Source organism: Acanthochromis polyacanthus, chromosome 1 (assembly GCF_021347895.1).
Source record: "Acanthochromis polyacanthus isolate Apoly-LR-REF ecotype Palm Island chromosome 1, KAUST_Apoly_ChrSc, whole genome shotgun sequence".
NCBI classification, from domain to species: domain Eukaryota; kingdom Metazoa; phylum Chordata; class Actinopteri; family Pomacentridae; genus Acanthochromis; species Acanthochromis polyacanthus.
In genome coordinates this window covers 4,436,873-4,459,426 of record NC_067113.1, presented here as the reverse complement: position 1 = coordinate 4,459,426, position 22,554 = coordinate 4,436,873, and the positions used below count along the sequence as shown (strand labels likewise).

The 22,554-nt window shown below is 39.9% G+C and overlaps 2 protein-coding genes across 2 annotated transcripts in view; both read left to right on the top strand.

Annotated features, from left to right (window-relative positions):
• The window catches only part of atp10d (ATPase phospholipid transporting 10D), a 52,284-nt gene extending 35,630 nt beyond the window's left edge, over positions 1 to 16,654 (top strand). Inside the window, exons 15-23 of the mRNA XM_022209587.2 lie at positions 75 to 259; positions 800 to 1,091; positions 1,426 to 1,502; positions 5,554 to 5,679; positions 6,370 to 6,570; positions 11,436 to 11,516; positions 11,770 to 11,874; positions 12,107 to 12,294; positions 12,863 to 16,654. Coding sequence (XP_022065279.2) covers positions 75 to 259; positions 800 to 1,091; positions 1,426 to 1,502; positions 5,554 to 5,679; positions 6,370 to 6,570; positions 11,436 to 11,516; positions 11,770 to 11,874; positions 12,107 to 12,294; positions 12,863 to 13,058 — 1,451 coding nt within the window. The 3' untranslated portion in view covers positions 13,059 to 16,654. The remainder of the gene's footprint in view (positions 1 to 74; positions 260 to 799; positions 1,092 to 1,425; positions 1,503 to 5,553; positions 5,680 to 6,369; positions 6,571 to 11,435; positions 11,517 to 11,769; positions 11,875 to 12,106; positions 12,295 to 12,862) is intronic.
• An 826-nt stretch (positions 16,655 to 17,480) lies between these two features.
• dapp1 (dual adaptor of phosphotyrosine and 3-phosphoinositides) overlaps positions 17,481 to 22,554 on the top strand; it is a 31,331-nt gene continuing 26,257 nt past the window's right edge. The window contains exon 1 of the mRNA XM_022209590.2: positions 17,481 to 17,730. Coding sequence (XP_022065282.1) covers positions 17,672 to 17,730 — 59 coding nt within the window. The 5' untranslated portion in view covers positions 17,481 to 17,671. The remainder of the gene's footprint in view (positions 17,731 to 22,554) is intronic.

Genomic DNA, 22,554 nt, shown 5'->3' with positions numbered 1-22,554 from the left:
GAGACCACCACTCCTGTATCAGAACTGGAGGCAGTAGTACCTAATGTGCTTTCTCTGCATATGTTTGAGTTCAGGTACCACAGGGATTGTTGACAGACTGCAGGAGGAAGTCCCAGAGACCATTGAAACACTTCAGAGGGCTGGGATTAAAGTCTGGGTTCTCACTGGAGACAAACAGGAGACTGCCATCAACATCGCCTATGCCTGCAAACTTCTCCTTGAAAATGACCAGTTGCTGACAGCCAACTGTGGAAGCAAGGTCAGTGAATGCAGGATAGTAGCACTGTTGTGGGGCTAGCTGGGAAAAGTTTAGATGCTTATCTCCAGCTGCTCTTTTGGTGTCGCACTGCCTGTGTATGTATAAACTTCCTACACATGCTGTAAACAGATGTTTTTGTCTTGGGACTTTTTTCTTTGTGGGGTAGTCACAGAATAATTAGGACTTAGCCTCCTAGGTAAATGAAAAAAATGTAAAAGTAATTTCATGGAAATTGTGCCATTATTTTTATGTGAAATACTAGCAAATAATCAAGTATGAATTTTATTCCGATCTGCTGAAGAAATGTCAGGAGTTTTAGAGAAAAATGAGGACTCACATATGCTGATACTGTATTTCATTTAAATTCACCAATTAGTCTTTAAATTTTCTTTTCAAAAATAGTTGCATGGCCCACAAGACTAACAGTTGATACTTTCTTCAAACAAAAAAAATACTCAGTACACTTGCAGCAAAAACATTGTGATGACTGCATTTGTTTTAAGCACTATGTGACAGTTCTTACACCTTCTTTTCCTTCAGAGTGCGTGTGCAGCTTTACTTGAGGAGCTCAAACTGGAAGTCCAGTGTGGTGAAGGTAGAATTACTGACCTGACTCCAAGAGTGGACTCCTCCTCAGGCAGTGTGGCTGGATTTATTCTGGTCATAGATGGCCGGACTCTTCACTGGGCCCTGCAGGAGGAGCTGAAGAGCAGTTTTCTGGAGCTGACCTGTAGATGCAAGGCAGTCATTTGCTGCCGGTCCACTCCACTGCAGAAGAGCGAAGTTGTTCAGCTGATTCGGGACGAGCTTCGTGTCATGACCCTCGCTGTGGGTAAGGATGCAGCCTCGAGGAAAACTGCTTGAAAGTTTCTTGTTCAGGTTTATGAGTTTAATATTTTTCTGATAAATGTTTAATTGAAGAAACCTCTTGAATGAGAGGTGAAACATCTCCAAGAACCAGTAGAAATGTCTAGTTGTCGTCTACTGAAGCTGTTATGTTTTAAATGAAGCGCTAAATATTCAGTAGAAAAGTTAATCTTTTTGTTTAGGTCACATTTGCATTCTCAGAAAAGAGTATGGTAGATGTTAAGATTCAAACAACTGCCTGAAATACTTTGTACAAACCTGTTAAGATAGAGGACACTTAAACATTTTTGTCTATTTAGGTGATGGAGCCAATGATGTAAGCATGATTCAGGTGGCAGATGTGGGCATTGGGATATCTGGTCAGGAGGGAATGCAGGTATTGACACTAACAAAACAGTAATAAAATGACACATGTTTATGCAAATAATGTGATGGTATCCTTTGTTAGTAAATGTGTAATTCAGCTGTTACTGCGGAAACAGTCACAGAGCAAGCGCTTAAATGTCAAAGGCTTTCGAACACCCCAATTTTTCCAGTTTTTATTGGAAATTATGCATGTTAATGTCTAATGTAATTGTATTCTGAAATGAAAGCATAGAACAAATAAACAAATGAAGATTTAAAAGAAAATCTATTTAGAAACCAAGATGTATTCTAAACATTTGACTCATCAAAGTATCCACCTCAATCAGATATAACAGCTGAACACATTCATGGCATTCTTTCCGCTATGGAAATCAAATACTCTTCAGAACGTTCTTCCCAACTCTGTTGCAGAAGTTCCCATAAATGTGTGGCACTTGTAGGTTGCTTTGCTTCACTCTTCTGTCCAGGTCATCCCAAACCAGCTTGATGGGCTTTCACTCTGGAGGCTGTGCTGCCACTCCATGTTTTCAAGCCTACCATCTTGTTATTTGCATAGCTTGGACTTATGTTTTGGGTCATTATCTTGCTGTAGGATGAACCTCTGACCAACTAGAACATACCAGAGGGTTCTGCATGTCACTGCAGAATGCTGTGGTAGCCATTTTGGTTCAGGGTTCCTCTCACTCTGTACAAGTCACCAACCCTAGATCCAGTAAAACAACCCCAGACCATCACACTTCTTCCTCCATGTTTGACAGTTGATGTCTCACAATGAGGAACCATCCTTTTGCCTACTCAATGTTATACAAATGATGAACCAAAAATGTCAAATTTTGATTCATCAGTCCATAATACCTTCTTCCAGTCTTCAGTAGTCCATTTATGGAGTTTCATGGCCCAGACAAGCCTTTTTTTCTTATTCTGACATCTGAGCAATGGCTTTCTTGCTGCAACTCCACCTGTCAAACCTTCAACTTGAAGTCTTATCTGTACAGTGATAACTGAGACTTCTTACTACGATCACTATTAAGCTGTGCTTGAAGCTGTTGACCTGTGAGCAGCCTATCACCAAGCTGTTGAGTCTCAGAAACTTGTATTTTGATTCTGTTGTGAGTTTGGGTCTTCCAGATCTCTTCGTGTCAGAGTTTCTCCGAGTTTTGCCTTTTGATGGTGAAGAAAGCTGGACTCAGTGACACCTTGACTTTCTTCACAATTTCTCTGTAGGAAAAACCTAAATTTTTAAGCGTTATGATGGTCTGTCTCTCTTTTATTGTTAATTGCCTTTTCCTCACCATTTTATAGCAACAAATTACTTTCTGCAATACAATACTGTTCAAATAATGCTCTCAAGGGTATGGTGCCACGTTGTGTTCCAACACTACTTTTATGCAGACAGAGGAGATTGTAAATAATCAACAAAATTTGGGTCACCTGTAGGATTTGGTAGCACCAACTTTCAAGCCTTAATCAACCTCCATTGCTGCAGAACAGCTTTAAGTTGTAAACACATTTCTTGTTCCCTGACAAAGGGATTTTTGTATAATTTTGTAAAATGTTTCAGTTTTGGGTAACCTTAACATTTTCTTATCTCTGTCAGTTCACCACTTACCTTTGTACCATTTCAGGCTATTCATTGGACTTGAAATACTTGAATTTCAATTTTTAAAAAAAAATGGAAACACATGAGGTGTTCTTAAATTTTTACCTTATATTTTCCTATATCTCTAAGTATGTCAGGATTAGTATTACAATAAAGACGTCACATATCTGCCCCCAGCCATGACATATTAAAGAAAAGAATAACATAGAAAAAAAAACTATCTTTGAAAGATGTTTGGGCCACTACATGCCACCAGAGCAGCTTCAGTGCCCCTTGGTGTTGACTGTATGAGTCTGGAGCTCTACCAGAGAGATGGGACTCAATATTCCAAAAGATATTCCCTTATTTGGTGCTCTTCATTATGGTGATTGAGAGCACTCTTTCAAAGTTGAGTTAAAAATCTCCCATAGAGGTTCAGTTGGGTGGAGATGTGGTGACTGTGAAGGACATCTCATGTAATTCACATCATCCTCGGACCCATCAGATTCAGTGTCATCCTGGAAGACACGATTCCCATCAGGATTGAACTGTTTCATTTAAGGATAAAAGATGATCACTTAGAACAACTTTTGTACTGCGTTGCATAAACCCATCTATCAGGACAAAGACCCAAACCATACCAGCAAATCACTCCCCAGAGCATAACATTGCTACCAAATCCACTCACAGTAGGGTCAAGGGTTCAGATTTTTTCCATATATGCTATATACACACATGGACAAAATTGTTGGTACCCCTCAGTTAAAGAAGGAAAAACCCACACTTCTCACTGAAATCACTTGAAACTCACAAAAGTAACAGTAAATAAAAATTTGTTGAAAATTAAATAATCAAAATCAGCCATCACTTTTGAATTGTTGATTAACATAATTATTTAAAAAAACAAACTAATGAAATAGGGCTGGACAAAAATGATGGTACCCATAACTTAATATTTTGTTGCACAACCTTTTGAGGCAATCACTGCAATTAAACGATTTCTGTATTTGTCAATGAGCGTTCTGCAGCTGTCAACAGGTATTTTGGCCCACTCCTCATGAGCAAACAGCTCCAGTTGTCTCAGGTTTGATGGGTGTCTTCTCCAAATGGCATGTTTCAGCTCCTTCCACATATGTTCAATGGGATTCAGATCTGGGCTCATAGAAGGCCACTTTAGAATAGTCCAACGCTTTTCTCTCAGCCATTCTTGGGTGTTTTTGGCTGTGTGTTTTGGATCGTTGTCCTGTTGGAAGACCCATGACCTGCGACTGAGACCAAGCTTTCTGACACTAGGCAGCACATTTCTCTCCAGAATGCCTTGATAGTCTTCAGATTTCATCGTACCTTGCACACTTTCAAGACACCCTGTGCCAGATGCAGCAAAGCAGCCCCAAAACATTACTGAGCCTCCTCCATGTTTCACCGTAGGGACAGTGTTCTTTTCTTCGTATGCTTGGTTTTTGAGTCTATGAACATAAGAGTTGATGTGCCTTACCAAAAAGCTCCAGTTTGGTCTCATCTGTCCAAAGGACATTCTCCCAGAAGCTTTGTGGCTTGTCAACATGCATTTTTGCAAATTCCAGTCTGGCTTTTTTATGAGTTTTTTTCAGCAGTGGTGTCCTCCTTGGTCGTCTCCCATGAAGTCCACTTTGGCTCAAACAACGACGAATGGTGCGATCTGACACTGATGTACCTTGGCCTTGGAGTTCACCTTTAATTTCTTTGGAGGTTGCTCTGGGCTCTTTGGATACAATTCCAACGATCCGTCTCTTCAATTTGTCATCAATTTTCCTCTTGCGGCCACGTCCAGGGAGGTTGGCTACTGTCCCGTGGGTCTTGAACTTCTGAATAATATGAGCCACTGTTGTCACAGGAACTTCAAGCTGTTTAGAGATGGTCTTATAGCCTTTACCTTTAAGATGTTTGTCTATCATTTTTTTTCGGATGTCCTGGGACAATTCTCTCCTTCGCTTTCTGTTGTCCATGTTCAGTGTGGTACACACCTTTTCACCAAACAGCAGGGTGACTACTTGTCTCCCTTTAAATAGGCAGACTGACTGATTATGAGTTTGGAAACACCTGTGATGTCAATTAAATGACACACCTGAGTTAATCATGTCACTCTGGTCAAATAGTTTTCAATCTTTTATAGAGGTACCATCATTTTTGTCCAGGCCTGTTTCATTAGTTTGTTTTTTTAAATAATTATGTTAATCAACAATTCAAAAGTGATGGCTGTTTTTGATTATTTAATTTTCAATAAATTTTTATTTATTGTTACTTTTGTGAGTTTCAAGTGATTTCAGTGAGAATTGTGGGTTTTTCCTTCTTTAACTGAGGGGTACCAACAATTTTGTCCACGTGTGTATGTGATATTACAGTTGTCAGTATTTTTTAATTTTCCCTTGCTAGTAGGAGCTTCCGGAGGTAAATGCATTTTGCCTTTGTTGTAATATTTTTGTCACTGTGCATCATTCCTCAGGCTGTCATGTCCAGCGATTTCGCCATTTCCAGGTTTAAACACCTTAGTAAGCTGCTGCTGGTTCATGGACACTGGTGTTACTCTCGTCTTGCCAACATGATCCTCTACTTCATCTACAAAAATGTGGTGAGAGTTCTTTATAAGCTTTGGAAAAATCTTTGTAAAATAGCTGTTCACTGGAAAGGCCTCCAGGTTCTACAATTCAATTCTCCTGCATCAAATCAAATTTGGTTGTTCAGTTTGCTCTTATAATTTTGCAGTTGTTTCTCATTAGATGTAGAAATTCCAAACACTAGCCTAGGGCCTAAGGGGTTAAAGTGTCCATTGAAAGCAATTTTTAGTCCCAAAGAACATCTTAAAACTATTTGATCAAATTCTCAAAAACATAGCAAGCCCATGTACTTGCTCATCCGATTTTTACCACTACACTTCTTGTGATTCTTTTGACTTGCTTAAAACAAATTTATAGTCTGCTACAGATTGCGACCAAGATTTTATCAAACCTATATCATATAGTGTCACTTGATTATTCAAGATTCCCCTCATTGCAGTGTTTGCCCTGAGCAGATGGAAGAAGCTGAACAAATAAACAAAACGAAAAGTCAAATGTATTTGATTTTTTTAATTGATTATATTATCAGTGTAGTCATGTGCAAATTGGCATCTGTGTTTTCTACAAACTTTGTCAGTTATCATGCACAAAAACCATTATTCTCAAGCAATTGTGCAGCTGTTCTACAGTACCTTGTTGAAAAAGCACTACAAATTACACTTCAGATAAAAACAAATCAATATGCTGTCTGTCTGTGTCTACAGATGTATGTGAACTTGCTGTTCTGGTATCAGTTTTTCTGTGGTTTCTCTGGGAGTGTCATGACCAACTCTTGGGTGCTCATCTTCTTCAACCTGATCTTCACTTCCATTCCTCCCCTCATCTATGGCGTCCTTGACAAAGATACACCTGCAGACACTCTGATGGAGGTGCCTGAGCTCTACCAGGCTACACACACTTCAAAGGTGACTGCACACACAAGAGACTCCACACGCAAACAAGCAATTTCAAAACATTGTAATCACCACTGCTAGTTCATTTAATAAGGTCAGTGTTTCTAAAAAGACGATGTTTTATGGAAAGGGACATAACAAGTTTTGAAACAGTAATACTAGTAACATCAAATTCATTTTATGTCGATGACTTCTCATCAACAGATGTATACCAGATATGTAATTAATAAAATGAGTCAGGATATATCATAAGTGGTAACAAAGTGCTTCTCCAGACAAGAAACACTGGATTTATGTGTGTGTTAATAATGATGTGAAATCTTAATTAGCCTGTGCTTATATACAAATCTACTCTGCTTCAACACCAAACTGTTTGTCCTCCACTCTGGCTGATCCTTTGCATTTGCCAAATTTCTCACATCTGTGCTCTTGAATCTCTGGGAAGCAACCCTGTTTAAAGTACACCAGTCAAGGGCATCCCAGTAGCTCAGCTCCTTGAGGAGGTAACTCATGAATCATTCCTGCCTAACTTCTTAGAGGAGTTAAGCAGGAATAATTTCCTGTGGCATTCTGTGGTGCATCTTGGTGGGGTGAGTCTATGACTTGTTGCAGACCAACAAGTCATGGAATGGGAAGGAGACAGTCTCCAAGATGATTTGCAACTTACACAGCATCCTCCTCTCAGACACCACTGTCAGAGTCCAGCTCCACACCCATAACGCCACTGGCCTTATGGATCAGTTTGTTTAATCTGTTGGTTTCCACTACACTCAGCCTACTGCTCCAGCACACAGCAGCATAAAGAATGGCTCTGGCCACCACAGACTCATAGAACACTGAGCATAGTCCTGCAGATGTGACCTCAGCCAGCTCTCACAGGATGATGAAACGCTGTGAGGAGGGGAAGGGAAGGAGAGTGGAGTAGGTGATGGCTGTTACAATCAGATAGCAGTGGCATTGATGGAGATGTAGGGGATGCAGAATCAGAGCTGTTTAAAAAACAGACTGAGCTCATTGGTCTTGTCCACACTGCCTTCAACTCCTCTATGGCTAGCTGGCCTGAAAACAGTGATGGTCCTCATACATCTCCAGCCCTGTCTCGTGTTGTTCTGCTGGAATTTCCATTCCAGCTTCCTCCTGTATCTTTCCTTACCCTCTCCGATTTTCACCTTTTAAACAAGGAACAGAGAACCCAACAATCCAAAGTTGCCTTTGGACTCCGTCTGAATAAACGGTCGGCAGAACCAGGCTGAGCGTTCGGTTCTTTTGGGTTGAAGTTAAAATATAGCACTGCAATTTATAAATGTTAGATATGTGGTTAAAAACAATAATAACAGTGAAATGTAAAGGTATATAATTCTTTTGAAGTATTTTATAATAATTTAAAAATGGATTTATTTTGTTTCGTTATGGGTTTATACATATGCTCATCAGGCGTGAACTAACCGTGACGTCACCCGTTGGTTTCAACGCCGAGAAAAAGAAGCCCGGATTTTGCTACTTCCTGGTCACCGTTTTGGATTTTTTGGAGCCAGTGACGTAAAAAGCGTCATCAAACAGGCTGGACCGGAGAGCAACTAGGGGCAGGATTGGCTGAGGATTCTCTTATCCCGCCCACATTTTACCACAGAGGCTTCTGTTGTTGTCTATCAAGTATAGCCACGCCCCCTGGCTCCGCCAACTTTAACGATTTATTTAATATTCAGTATTGATTTATTTTAAGATCGGCCACCTGATCTCTCATTTTGACCATGAAAACTAACGGGAAAAAAATCCTGAGCTGTAGAAAATCAGTCTATCAAATTTTATTTTTTTCCAAAAATGAATTGGGGTCTATGGAGCAAAAGCTTTTTGGAGCCAACCCTAGCGGACAGCGTGATATTGCAAGTTTTTGACACTTCCGGGTGGGCTTCAATTTTGGAGCCAGATGCTACGTCCACTTTATATACAGTCTATGATGCTCATGTGCAGTTGTATTCCATACCTTTATTAGGTGTTTTGTGTATCGTTAGTCATTTCATCACAGTCCATCGTCAGGAACACACAGCCTGTTGGTAGGTAGAAATTGTAACCCTGTGAAATATGTCATAAGCCTCTGTTTACTGTTTTGCCTTACTTAAAGAATATTAAAAGTCATGTGCTGGCGCAATTGGTAAGATTATACCGGTAAGCACGTAGTTAAGCGCGTAGTTAGTAGCACGCACGAGGTAGCGTGCATAGCATTTAGCGAGTGCTCTCAGTCTTGCATTGTGTCAGTGCTAAATAACTGGTGTATTATCGAGAAAACTAAACAAGCAGATGGTTGTAAAAATTAAAATAAAACGACTAAAGAAGTGACAAACACGAGTCATACCAGGTGTGCTGCCTGTCAAAGCCCGTTCGGAGGGCTAGAATTTTAAAATGTCTGAACACTGAGGGAAAGGGGTCATCTGCCTTGACCGGCTGGGGTGAGAGTGGGGATGGCAGGAGGTGTTGGGGTGAAGATGGCATTATAACAGATGGAGAACAGACAATGAGCATTTTGGAGGTCAGTGAGGCCTGTGGCTGCAGATCAGAGGTGGTCGATACACAACAACTAACACAACTAGTTTTTGTATTTTCCAATTCAAGGCTTTCAAATGAATTATAGCTAAGTTTTGGTCTCTGGTTGATTAATAAGTGTGAGTAGAAGATTACTGCCAGTCCTCCTCCTCTGCCTGTATTTCTGGGAATGTGAAAATTAATATGACAGGAGGGAGTCAATTAATTTAGACTGACATATTCTTCATGCTGCTGCCAGATTTCTATCAGACCCACTCAATATGATGATCTGTCATCAGATCATTAACTGAAGAGATTTAGAAGACAGAGATCTAATATTTAATAATCTGCTTTTAGCGGTCCTGTTTTTGGTTTTGATGAAGCCATAGGAATTCAGATATGGTTGTTATAAACAGCTAGCCTAGCCGCGCTAGACAACCCACGGCAACGAATTTAATTCTCTGCCAGGATGGGTCTAGTTACCCTCCATAAGGCTTGAGGCTGGATGCTCCTAAAACTGGCCGGACCAATCACCATGAAGTGTAGAGTCAGAAGGCGGGCGTAACTAAGTGACGACAGAGGCGCGACGATTCTGACAGAAACAACCGGCGCACAATAAACAGTTATCTTTTGACTCGGCTTTGGCCACAGCCCTTAAAGATTTGAAGCTAAAATTCAACTTGAAAGATAAACAAAGGACGGCACTGAAGTGTTTCATTGAGAAGAAAGACGTATTTGGACTTATGCCGACGGGATATGGCAAATCCTTAATATACCAGTTGGCTCCGCTGGTTGGGAAGCTAATGGGACTTAGCCACAATCTGGCGCTCTGGGAACTACGTCAGCCTACTCGTTGCACTGATTGGTTGTATACCTACCCAATTGCTGCAGAGTGATTTGAAAGACAACCTTTTAGCCCGCCTCCCTCCCTGTCGAGCGGTCCTAGACCCTTGCGTCTTCAGAACATGGGTCTAGCGCGGCTAGGCTAATAAACAGCCCCTCTTCTCCTAAATTTAGATTTAGAGTCTAGGTGGTTGGGGGGCAGACAGTCTCTATGGGATGTTGGGAGGGTGGCAGCCACAGGGAAGCAATAGAGAAGTGCATAAGTCTGCAACTCTGCTTTCTGGTCTTACCTCTGGACTGTCAGGGGTTTGGTTTTCTAATAAATTCCTCCATATTCCTGGATAGGAGAGCTACACCATCCAAAGTGGGATGTATGCAGTCTCTTCTAATAAGACCAAAAAAAATTCAATTATCTATTAAGCCTCATTGTTTTCTGGACACCTCCTCAACAGCCAGCGGTTGAATAATGACGTTCAGCTATAAATGTCATCACCGATCAATTATCAGTGTCTCCTTGCAGATGCACTGATCCTTTTCACATTGACCCTTACCAGGGGTTACTGTCTAACCTGATCTGTCTATTTGCACCTCATTTTCTTTCCCAACGTTTGGAATCAGTACATATACCACTGTCTGTATTAAAACATGTACAGTGTCTGTTTTTATTTTCAAAGCTACATATAATCAGTCCCCTATAGCACATCGACTATAAAATTAGGTTAAATTTTAACAGTATATCTTGTAGACGATCACAGTTTAATAGCATTCAGCAGATAACTGGAAGCATGGATCATCCAAATCAAGGAATTCAGATACTACCTCAGATACTATATTTAAATGATACCTTCATATTCTTCAAATTTATTTGCTAATGGCATTTTTGTGGAATGGGCCACAAAAGTCAACATTCAAATATCCTGTGGTGAGTTGCCTGATAGTGGCAACTTTATCAGAGAAAAAATGAAGGAAATTTTTGCAAGTCTTGACTGAAGCATCAGCTACAACAGAGGTGCATGGGTTAGCAACAGAGTTAACTGTGTTGAACAGAATTCTGGGGCGATGACTGTTGCTGGAGATGACGTTGGAACAGTATTTTAGGGTACATCTGAGTGCAGACAGATTTGCAACCGAGGGGCTATTTGAGAGAGACGGCAAAGTTTTGAGGGAAAGCATTACAAAGTCTGACTACAAACTGCAGAAATAATGCTTTCGGACAGAAACTTCATGCTCTAGATTAAACAAAGGAAAATAACTGCTGTCAAAAGAAATTCTCGCAAAAATGTTTAAATCATATTGTCAGTAAAGTACATGGTTGCCAGAGTGTGTGTTTGGTACAAAATAGTGGGATATTAACCAGTTTGAGCATTCTTTTTGACTAGAAACCTTGAAACACAGAACTCATCCATTTTCATAAAGGAGGAAAGCTTGTATGAAGTCAGTGGTACTGATATTTGATTATTGTCATGCCTGTTGACACTGTGTTCACAAAGAGTAACAGTCTGTTTCCTCTCCAGGCCTATTATACCAGTCTGTTCTGGATCACAGTCCTGGATGCTTTCTACCAAAGCCTCGTTTGCTTCTTCGTGCCTTACTGTGTAAGTACTCTGCAAATCACTGAGGTTTGTCAGATAGTTGTTTTTTTTTCCATTGTGTGGTGACCAGCTAACTTCTTTGCTCTTTTACTATTATGTGCTGCTTTCTACTCAACTAATAAAGATTATTTTCTTGATAACGCTTCATTTGAAGGCCTTAAAGCTGATAGCAGGGAATCATAGTATTATGACATAATACTTCACACTTATCATACAGTTATAATCCCATCTGAGATTATTCTAATGTGTGTCTCAGGCATTTGCAGGATCAGACATTGGACAGTTGTCCTTTGGTTCGCCAATCAATGCCTCAGCGCTCCTCATCATTCTGCTGCACCAAGTCATCGAGAGCAAAACTCTGGTCAGAACTGCTTCCACACTGAAACCTGTTTGATGTCATTTCAGTTCAAATTTGGTTTTGTCTCTGTTGTTTTTGTCATGAAATGTGCGACCTTAATGTTATGCATATTTTTATTAAAAAAAAGTGTATAGTCTACAAAAATGTCATAACAGTCCAAAAGCGACAATAATACCTGATTTAGAAAAAGATTCAAGAACAGCTTTGTTTCTATAATCCTGTGTCTTTTTTGTAGACATGGATTCATATACTCGTGTTGGTGCTCAGCGCTGGTTCCTACTTTGGCTTTGTGCTGCTCTTTAGTGTGTTCTGTGTGACGTGCAATCCCCCTACCAACCCACTGGGAGTAGAAACACTCCAGATGTCCCAGCCTCTCTTCTACATCATATGTACCCTCACTACTGTGACGGCTCTGCTACCCAGGTACGCACAAACACACATCCTAGCATACAATAACCCAAATTCACACACATGTAATGTACAAACATATGTACACATGTCAACATACACAAGTCTGCATTTCAGAGCAGACTACTTTGCATTTCTAATCAGAGTATGTGTTGAAATGTCATCAAGTCAAGACTGTTTCAATTAAGACTGGGTGGTCACTGCTGGTGTATCCTGTCCTGCAACATCAAACATGTGTAACTTGTTCATTTTGCATGCAAGGGATTTTCATGATGGATATACTCAATGTTTTTCTTTCTTGAAACATTTTTTGCATTAACACTAATGAGTGGCTAAAGTCAGCTCTGTGTATTTAACTGTCTTGTGACCATGCTGTATTTAACAGCTTTTTCCTCCTGCTATTTGTCCCATTGTGGTAAAAACATCACAATATCTGAACCAACTATCAATCCCTGGCAGTGTGCAAATAAAGGAAGCTAGTCATAACACATTGACATAGTGTTCATCACAACATAAACAATATTAAAGACAGAATTACCAGACCATACTCATTTAGGACTGACTGATGTGTTCCCCTCTGCAGGATATTGTTGCGAGCTCTACACAACACCTTACACCCCTCTGCTGCGTTGAAATCAGATCAGAAGGACAAAATATATGCAGAAAGGTACCGCAGGAGAATGCACTCCTGGACCCGAAGCAATTCAAGAGGCAGCAGACTGTCGGTGTGTGCTGACAATCCTGGCCTGGAGCCCAGTGTGGCCGAAGTGGTGTCCTGACCTCCCTACAGAAACGCACACACATATACACACAGGCAAAGAGATACACTCCAGACGTATACAAGTGTATGACCTGGTCAGGGAGAGAAAGACCTGAGGGTTAAGAAAATTACTGACATGCTGGATTAAATGTGTGTCGCTGGCAGAAAAGATTTTTTTGATACAAAAAAGGGTTCCTTTTCTGTCACACTACTCCCCAGCTTTATAAATTCTGCTGAAATACTGCTGATTTTGCTACACGTAAACAGTCAAAGAACTGTAAGAATAAACTGCTGTGAAGAATACAATGTTTTAACTGGACACCTATTATTTATGGAATAAAGCAGACTAAGGTGTATCTGCTGAAATACCTCACCGAGGATTTTTGGAAGCAATAGCTTTGAAACCTCAACATCATCTAAAGCAGTGAATAGGACCAGTTATTGTAATTTCTAGCTCTATTTTTAATACTGTGACTCCTGAAAAGTAACTGTGAATGAGTCACAGTTCAAAGAATCCTTTTATCTTGTACTGGCCCATTATGCATCCTCTATAATGAGGAGCTTTGACTCCTATCTCTTTAAGGACCTATTCTCTAAAAGCTCACCTTCTTCTCAGAGGTGAACTACAAGCCAGCACACAGTGCTCATGAGTTGTGCTTGGGGTGGATGACCATGTAAAGAAATCCATAGTCAGCATGAAGGAAAGGCATAGTAGGTCCCCTTTAAAGACGTTCTATGTATCATTTGAACATTATGGAATCATCCACTTTTTAATATTTTGACATTAGTCCTGGTAGAGGAAACACCAGCCTCTGCCAGACTTCAGTTTGAGCAACAGTGTCTATTGTGATTTCCATTGGGAACTCTGCTGGAATGTGCACCAGCGAGGCTACATGGACATAGGAAGTGAAAGTGATCAAATCAGATTTTGTTTCTCGTGTGGGATTAGGTTTTCAATCATAACTTGTGGGAAGTGGTACGCAGTTGTCATAGTGGTAGTGGATTCAGGAAAAGAGACGAGTTGCCATCTAGTCTTATCGTGATTATTATTATTTTGGAATTTTGCATTGTGAAAGTAGCTAAAGAGATTTCTTGGTGACACAAACAGGAAAGAGTTGTTGTTCTTCCAGCAGAAATAAGGTGAGCAGGATCAGAATGTAATTATTACTCAGATGCATAGCGTACCAGTATCACTTGTGTGTGTGATCGTTGGTTAATGTCAACTACTGTATACCAGGTTACCTTCACTCAATCATGTTGTGGTGTATTTAACTCTGGTAATCTTTACACAATGTGATGATGAACAAAGACAATTGTATGCTGCTTGGAATGTGTTTACAGACCTGTAAGCTGTGGGTGGTGTGCAAAGACAGATCATACCATGAGTGGCCCGTTTTTGTTTACCTGCTCAGCTGCTGTCTTTGTAGTGGTAGTAGCAGCTTGGGTAAATGAAGGATTAATCAGACTCATACTGACTTAAGTTTATTTTTACACTATATTGCTGTGGCCAACATTCAACATGGGACTCAACAAGCATCTATACGAGAAAGATCTAGAACAAAAACTGACGCCGAGGTGCTTCTCAAGGTAGATCAATGCATCTGTATGAGTCATAGTTCATTTGCAGGCCTCCACCAACATGAATTTACATAGACCAGCTTTAATCGAAATTGAAAGGTAATTCTGTTCAGCAACCCCCATTTGTAGTATTTCAAGGTCATTGTTTTTATATTACTAATGTTTGATGCCTGGAATTATAACGCATACATTTTTTTTAAAACAACAGCATGGTTTCAAAGGGTTTACAGGGAGCCACCAGTATCACTTGGTGTATTTTGGTATTTGAAGAGTTCAGACTGCAATGCCTTGCATGATAGTCCATACACCACCAATGTGTGTGTGCATCAAGGTGGAAAAGCACTCTGTTAGTGCAGAACATTTGATAAAGTAATATTTTTTTATTTTTGTAATAATTCTGTTCATACTTGTGTTTTTATTATTGTTAATGAAATTTAAACTTTAAGTTTCCACTTCTTTTCCTTTCACTGCTATCCAGACAGCAAATGTGTTCATATCCAATATTCTGCTTGTCATAGACAATTATATCCAAGTGATCAAGGGCGTAGGTTTGCATAGGGACGGTAGGGACATAACACTACCAACTTTTCAAGAGGGTCAAATTGTCCCCACCAACTTTTAAGCAACCTTATTTGCATTTTATAATGAGTTCAGTTATATAGGTAATTTTGATTGTCTTCATCTATGTTGTAAGGATAGAATTGACCCTACCATTATTAAGTGAATTATTTTCATTATATTCAGACCAGGTTCAGACTTACATTTACCCCTTTTCACTTGCTGAATGTGTCGGTCCAATCACACGTGCGTTTGATTGGCTGATGACTTGACCCCCACCCCGCCACCCACACGGACACTCACACAGCCCCGACAGAAATACACAAGAAATAAACATGCCGCCTTCTCCGCCCCTTCGAAGAGGAGGGATATTAGAAGTTTTTTTTCGGCCAGCAGCAGCAGCAGACGACACTGTAAGTAATGTAAAAAGACGTCAATGTTGTGGACGTGGGGAACACACCACTAATGTTGCTACTGAAAGTCCGACCTGCATCAGAGTTAGCATAACATTAAACTGTGTGAACTTGCTAACCTGCAAAACTCGAGTAGGAAGCTGCTTAGAGAGAATTGTCCTCCTGTATGTGTTTTCTACTGTTAACGTTAATTAAACTGTGAGAAATGTAGTGAACTCTGCTGGAAAATATAGAACCAGAAAAACGTGAGCAAGAAGCTGCTTAGAGAGAGAGGTCCCAGTCTGTGTTTCACAGGAAAGTGTTGACAGTAAAAAACAAAAAAACAAAACAAAACACATGCTGCTGCTTTTCTTCTTGTAAACGGCCTGGTTTAGAAGGAAAGAAGGCTAGAGCATGTTGTGACTTTACACTTTTGAAACCAAATACCTATTAGTGCATTAATTAAAATCTATTTAAGTACTATCACCTGAACCAATACACATGAAAGTTAGTATAAGTCAATACAGATTTATTTTGCATTGATCATTTAGCTTATCAATTAATTAGGTTCATATTCGTGAGAAATGTAGCCCTGACCCCTGTTCACCCAATCTGTTTGGTCTTATTAATGTCCCGTCCCCAGCAAAAAGTGTACATGCAGGTTATGCTGTTATATCGTCCCTACCAATGTTGAGACCAAACCTACGCCCTTGCAAGTGATATGTTCATCGGGGATTTTTGTGTTAAATGCCATAAGTTTTGCAATAATGTTTGTAACAGTATCATCTTGGTTTGTGAATAGGACAGCCAAATTAAACAAAAAAAAATAGTCGTTTGGTCCTGATCAGCCCTATAAATCAAATTTTATTTTGTTTTCACTGATACAGGATGGGAGAAGAAACGTTGTGCTGCCAGGTGTCCCAACTGTCTCAATGTACATCACATTTTGACCTTTTTACTTCTTAAAAGCCTTACAGATTAAACTGTAGTGACTGATGACAATTTCTGTACCATATAATAATTCAGTTGTTTCAATGAATATGACTGAACTGTTTCAGGTATTGCAATAAAGAGAATGTTGTTCAGACTTTGTGTAGCCTGTGCAATATATGCTGAAATTACCTAAGCAGTGGGTGGATTAATGAAATGGAATTTATGTCATAGTGAAGTTCATACAGTAGATTGATTAGTGTTTTTAGATAGCTTTAAATATGAAACAAATGTAATTATTTGTACAGCATGAGCCCCGACATTAAAGCCCCATGCTTATTGTATAAATGGGTTGTGGGGTTGTGCCTCTTCAGATGAATGATCAAACTAGACCAAACTACCAGCTACAGTGTATTCATGGAGCCATTTTGGATGTTCTTGGTCTGTAACTAAATGTGATAAATTCACATGCTTGTGAAAAAATTCACATAGATGCCTACAGACAACGGAATACCGTTTCACATTTTAAATGTAATATTTCTCTTGTCATGTATACTTGTAGGTTGTCAAAAGTTTAAAAAAAGGGAATAATTAATTAGCTTATAGCTTTTGAATTTGATTTTTAGGGAGCTTAGGGCTTTGAAAAATCACTTCACTTTCATGCTGGCAAAATAATAATGATAATAAAATTACAAAAAGTTAAGGATTAGGTGATAGCAGACCTCAGAACAGCCTTATGAAAGTAAGGTTACAGTCCACCTTCATGGCTTTTAGGAGCTGTTTCTCTTCATGAGTTAATTTCTGTCCTCTGATCAGTCTCAGAACTTATTTCCTCACAGTCTGACTCATTGGATGTAGTATATTGGTACAAATAACCTATCATTTCAGTTGGCTTTGTTCTACCTCCTGCTCGCTGTCCCTTTATCCCAAACCACTTCATGCATTTTCAGATCGTCTGCCCGCTGCATCCCTCCAGCAGAGAGCAGAGTGGAGGAGGCTGAATGAGCCAGCAGTGTGCTTCAGCTCCTCCATGTTCTGAAGAATGGGCTGGCAAAACGACACTTATTTCCTCTTAGGCGTGTGTGATTGAAGCCACCAGCTTTCACTTCTCTTTGTAGCTGTTGATGTTTGGATGATCCCAACACCACTGAGGTGACTGAACACAGGTGGAGGGATGAGTTTCTCCAGCGGTGCGTCTGTTGAGTACGTGAGCGACGAGCTGGAGACTTTGGGGTAAGACCGTTTATTTCTACTGTGTTGTGGCTTTCTCTTGCCTTTTACCTGTCAAAAAATATCAAACTGTAGAGTCCCCAATATATACTGTACCAAAATTGCGATGCTAAGTATTTCTTCACAAACACAGACGCTGTTTAGAGCACAGTTTAGAGAACCAGTCCTTCCTAAACTGATACTAAAAGCTCCAAGTGGCTTGAAGCTAAGTGACAAATTCTGATCACGTTTCCAGTTGCTTCCTTTGCTTTGGATTACACGGTTTTGAGGAAGGAACTACAATAAAGTTTTGCTGTTTGAAATTTACTTCATGTAGCTTCACTGGGGGAAAAAAAGATATTCAATTTGTTGAAAGTTCAATGAAATGATTTGTTACTAGATGTCAAACAGCCAAGTTCCTGGTCAGAAGGAACGATAAGCTGCTTCTGTGTTTATGGAACTATGTATGCAAGTCCAACGTCTGTCAGCGCCAATCCAATAAAATAGCTCAGCTGTGAAGTTTATGAAATTTGTAATGTTATTTCTTAGTTGAAATGTGCCTCATGTTCTGCCAACTTAGGTATGTAGGTGTAGATTTCAGTTGATGGTGGTGGGGAGGGGGATACGTTCCCCTCAGTATTGAGAGCTAGGTCTCATAACTCTCCTATTTTTCCTGATATTTTGCCATATTACTCTCCTCTGCCACTGCTCTGCTGTTGAAAAATTGCCTTGTACTGTAATCCTTTGGTTAAAAAGATAAATTAAATTTTAAAAATAACAAAAAAATCACCAATCACAAACATGGACAGGTCTAGAGCCTCATATCTCTCTCTCTCTCTCTCTCTCTCTCTCTCTCTCTCTCTCTCTCTCTCTCTCTCTCTCTCTCTCTCTCTCTCAAAAAAAAAAATAGAATCCTGAACCAGGGACTTAAAAAATGTAATACAATCTAAAAGTAATACAGTTGCTGCAGCCAAAGCTGAAATGAAAGCCCACAAAAAAATTGTATTGACTGCACATGTTTAGAAACAGATGGCAGGATGTCCGTCTGCACGCTCTCTTCACCAGGTGCACAGAGCCCCGCCACACTCTCATGAGAGTCATTATTCAAAACTCAATGAGAGGATGAAAGACAAACTACCCTTCTGATGTCAGCAAATAATACTTCCATTAAAAGTGCTGTATACAAGATTTTGGACATTATTAATATAGCAGCAAACAACTACTTGTGGACACTAACAATACTGGCAAGGAAAATCCTGCAATAAATTTATGGTCAAAGGTGAAGAATGAACAAGGTTTCATAAGCACAATGCGCTGACATTTAACTAATACACTACCAGTCAAAAGTTTGGACACATATTCTCATTTAATAGTTTTCCTTATTTTCATGACTATTTACATTGTAGATTCTCACTGAAGGCATCAAAACTATGAATAAACACATATGGAATTATGCAATTAACAAAAAAGCTTGAAATAAGTCAAAACATTTTTTATCTTTTAGATTCTTCCAAAAAGGAAACCCTTTGCTTTGATCACTGCTTTGCACACTCTTAGCATTCTCTCGATGAGCTTCATGAGGTCGTCGTCGGAAATGGTTTTCCAACAGTCTTGAAGGAGTTCCCAGAGATGCTGAGCACTTTTTGACCCTTTTGCCTTCACTCTGTGGTCCATCTCATTCCAAACCATCTGGATTGGGTTTAGGTCAGGTGACTGTGGAGGTCAGCTCATCTGATGCAGCACTCCATCACTCTCCTTCTTGGTCAAATAGTCCTTACTCAGCCTGGAGGTGTGTTTGTGGTCATTGTCCTGTTGAAAAATAAATGATGATACAACTAAAAGCAAACCAGATGGCATGACATGTCGCTGCAGGATGCTGTGGTATCCATGCTGGTTCTGTGTGCCTCCAATTTTGAGTAAATCTCCAACTGTGTCACCAGCAAAGCACCCCAACACCATCACACCTCCTCCTCCATGCTTCACAGTGAGGACCATGCATGCAGAGACCATCATGTCCCACCACTAAGAATAATATCACTAAGTGGGGAGACAGAAACTGAGGTTGGATAACAGAGGAGGGGGTAAACTAACCTGGGACTAACCAAACTTAGTACAGAAAACAGCAAAATTACAAAAAGGTAAGGAACAACACTCACTAACAAATGTAATAGGAGCTAAGGCAATCAGATAAGAATGAACTGAAACTAGACCAACCAAATGGGGGACTCACGAAACAAGGAGAACTAAACTAAAGGGGGCAGGCAGGCTCTGGGAATCCGGGGTTCAGTCTGTGTGACCGTCTATGGATTGGCAGCGAGTGGATGACTGAACTCGGCCGTAACTACTCCGGTCTGATGTATAGAAGGCTACGCATCATACAGATGTCTTTTAACGTTTATTTTTCTCTCCAGTCAGTCAACACTGTGAAACCTATGAAAATAAAAACATACAAACATGTCAAATATATACAAAGTTTCACAAATGTGTCTCTAATTAGACAGATTCCAAAAGTCTTTCAAACTAGCTTCCTGTCGTTGGGCGAGTCCCATATGCTAGCTTGCAACGACACTGTACCAAACTGTCCAAACAGAGCACTTCTACAGATGATAGCAACAGATATGAAACAAACAAATCTTACAAGTCACATCACCATGTGCGCCTCTCAGAACATGCAGAATAGTTAGATTTTATTGGCCATGTCCTTCCCTCTGTAGCAATGATAGTATTTCCCTCTGTAGCCGTACTGCACCTGACATACAGTCCACATGTGTGACCCTGAACTAAGCAGTGATCATGTGACCTGTTCATATTACATCAAATCAGCATTGGAAAACAGTGTTAAATTTCAAGTCAAACATAAGTTCCAAAAGTGTACCTTTACCTTTGTTAACATCTTAGTTGTTGCATTTTTAATTAGTTTTAATAATTATATAAATTCAAACATTCAAATAAAATAAAGCGACCTTTATTCTGTCTTAATGTGTTTGATTTGTTTCTCTTTAATAAAAAAAAAAAAAATTAAAAAATGCCATTAAGATTACCGTTAAAGTACTGGACTGATAAGCAGTATCGATAAAAAGTAGTAGTACCGTTAGCATCCCACCCCACAGGTTTGATCTGGTCTCACACTGAACTGTTCAACAGACGCAGAGCAGAACAGACACAAGAGGAGAGAAGGAGTGACAGGCACAGTTAAGACAATGTTACACAAGTTAGCAGCAATTCATAATTACCATCAGGTGTATTTTACAGTGTTAGTATAGGCTAATTGCTTGAAGCCCCTTCCAGGGCTGTTCTGTGACTTGGTGACTGACAGAAGTGAGAACAACATTTTAAAGCAGTAGTAGAATTGTAGAAGAAGCCCTGGGGTAGCAGGTATAACTGTGTGGCAGTTGTAAATGGCTCGTGATAAGGTAGGAGGGCAAAGTTTTACTTCAGGTCCTGAGAGGTCAGTAGTTGCTCTGGAACTAGATATCCAATCATTGATGCTCTGATACTTCAAGGAGTTGTATAGTGTTGATTTTAGATATTCTGTGAATACCTTTGTTTACATGTGAGAAGTATGGGAACAGTGTTCTGTGTGGTTATTTTCTAATCCCATTCTTGACAGGTATGTTTAAGATGTGAATTTGTCTCCCTTCACTAAAACAATGAAGAAGCAGAGGACTTATTTTTTAAAAGCTGCTACGTATTAGACCACAGACACAACAAACTATTAGTGAGCAGGAATCTGGCCTCATACAACCACTGAATGTTTTTTGGCAAACAAAGTTATCACACACAGTGTTGGGATCTTATTGAGCAGCAGCAGCACACACTAGTAGGATAGTAGGTCCCACCTTGCAACTCACAGGACCCACAGAATTCACTGCCACCATCCCGGTGCCCCAGGACATCCTCAGAGGTCAGAGGTTCTGTGACCATGCCCCGCTGGGTCAGAGGAGTTTTAACAGCATAAAGGGACCAACACAATGTTAGGCAAGTGGTCATAATGTTATGCCTGATTGGTGTATAAGGCATCATAACCAGTAATATAAACTCGCATTGTTAGCTGTGTTGAGACACTATGCTGTTACCAGTATACACCAAGAGGTCAACACTATATTGACTATTTTAAACAATCTGTATTTTTAAATTGGATTCATGAAATTCTATGGTCTTGTTGTAACTATTTAATGTTTAAATAAATGCAGTAAGAAAAGAAGAAAAAGCTTTACATCAAGACAAGTCACTCCAAATCTTAAAGTAACTGTGATGAACAATTTCTTGTCCCATTGTGACCTCTAATCTAAATTCACCTGTTTTCCCACAAGGTGTCTTAATTGCAACAATCTGGTTTGTCACTCTCTGAAACTAGAAGGTTGAACACAGAAGCTGCTGGTTCTCTCAGCTACTCCTAAATAGGAATTAACGGAAGGTGTGGTCACACTGTACCACTGACTGAAGTTAGAGTTGAAGTTGTGGCAACATAACTGTCTTATACCGTGTGATAACTTTAAACCTTCAGAAACAGTAGACACATTGATACACTCCAGTTTGAAGTCCTGGTTTTGTTCGGGCTTCAGACTGTTTCTGCTATAAAAGGTGAACAGATAAATCTGTACCTGACTAAAAATATGATAAATACTTTTTGAATATTGTGTTTGTTACTCTTGAACTATAGTGTTCTTTATCCCAGTCTCAAACCACCCCGTGACCCCCAATTCAATCTACAGTCTGACACCGCTAGCCTAGCCGCGCTAGACAACCCATGGCAATGAATTTAATTCTCTGCCAGGGTGGGTCTAGTTACCCTCCATAAGGCTCGAGGCTGGATGCTCCTAAAACTGGCCGGACAAATCACCATGA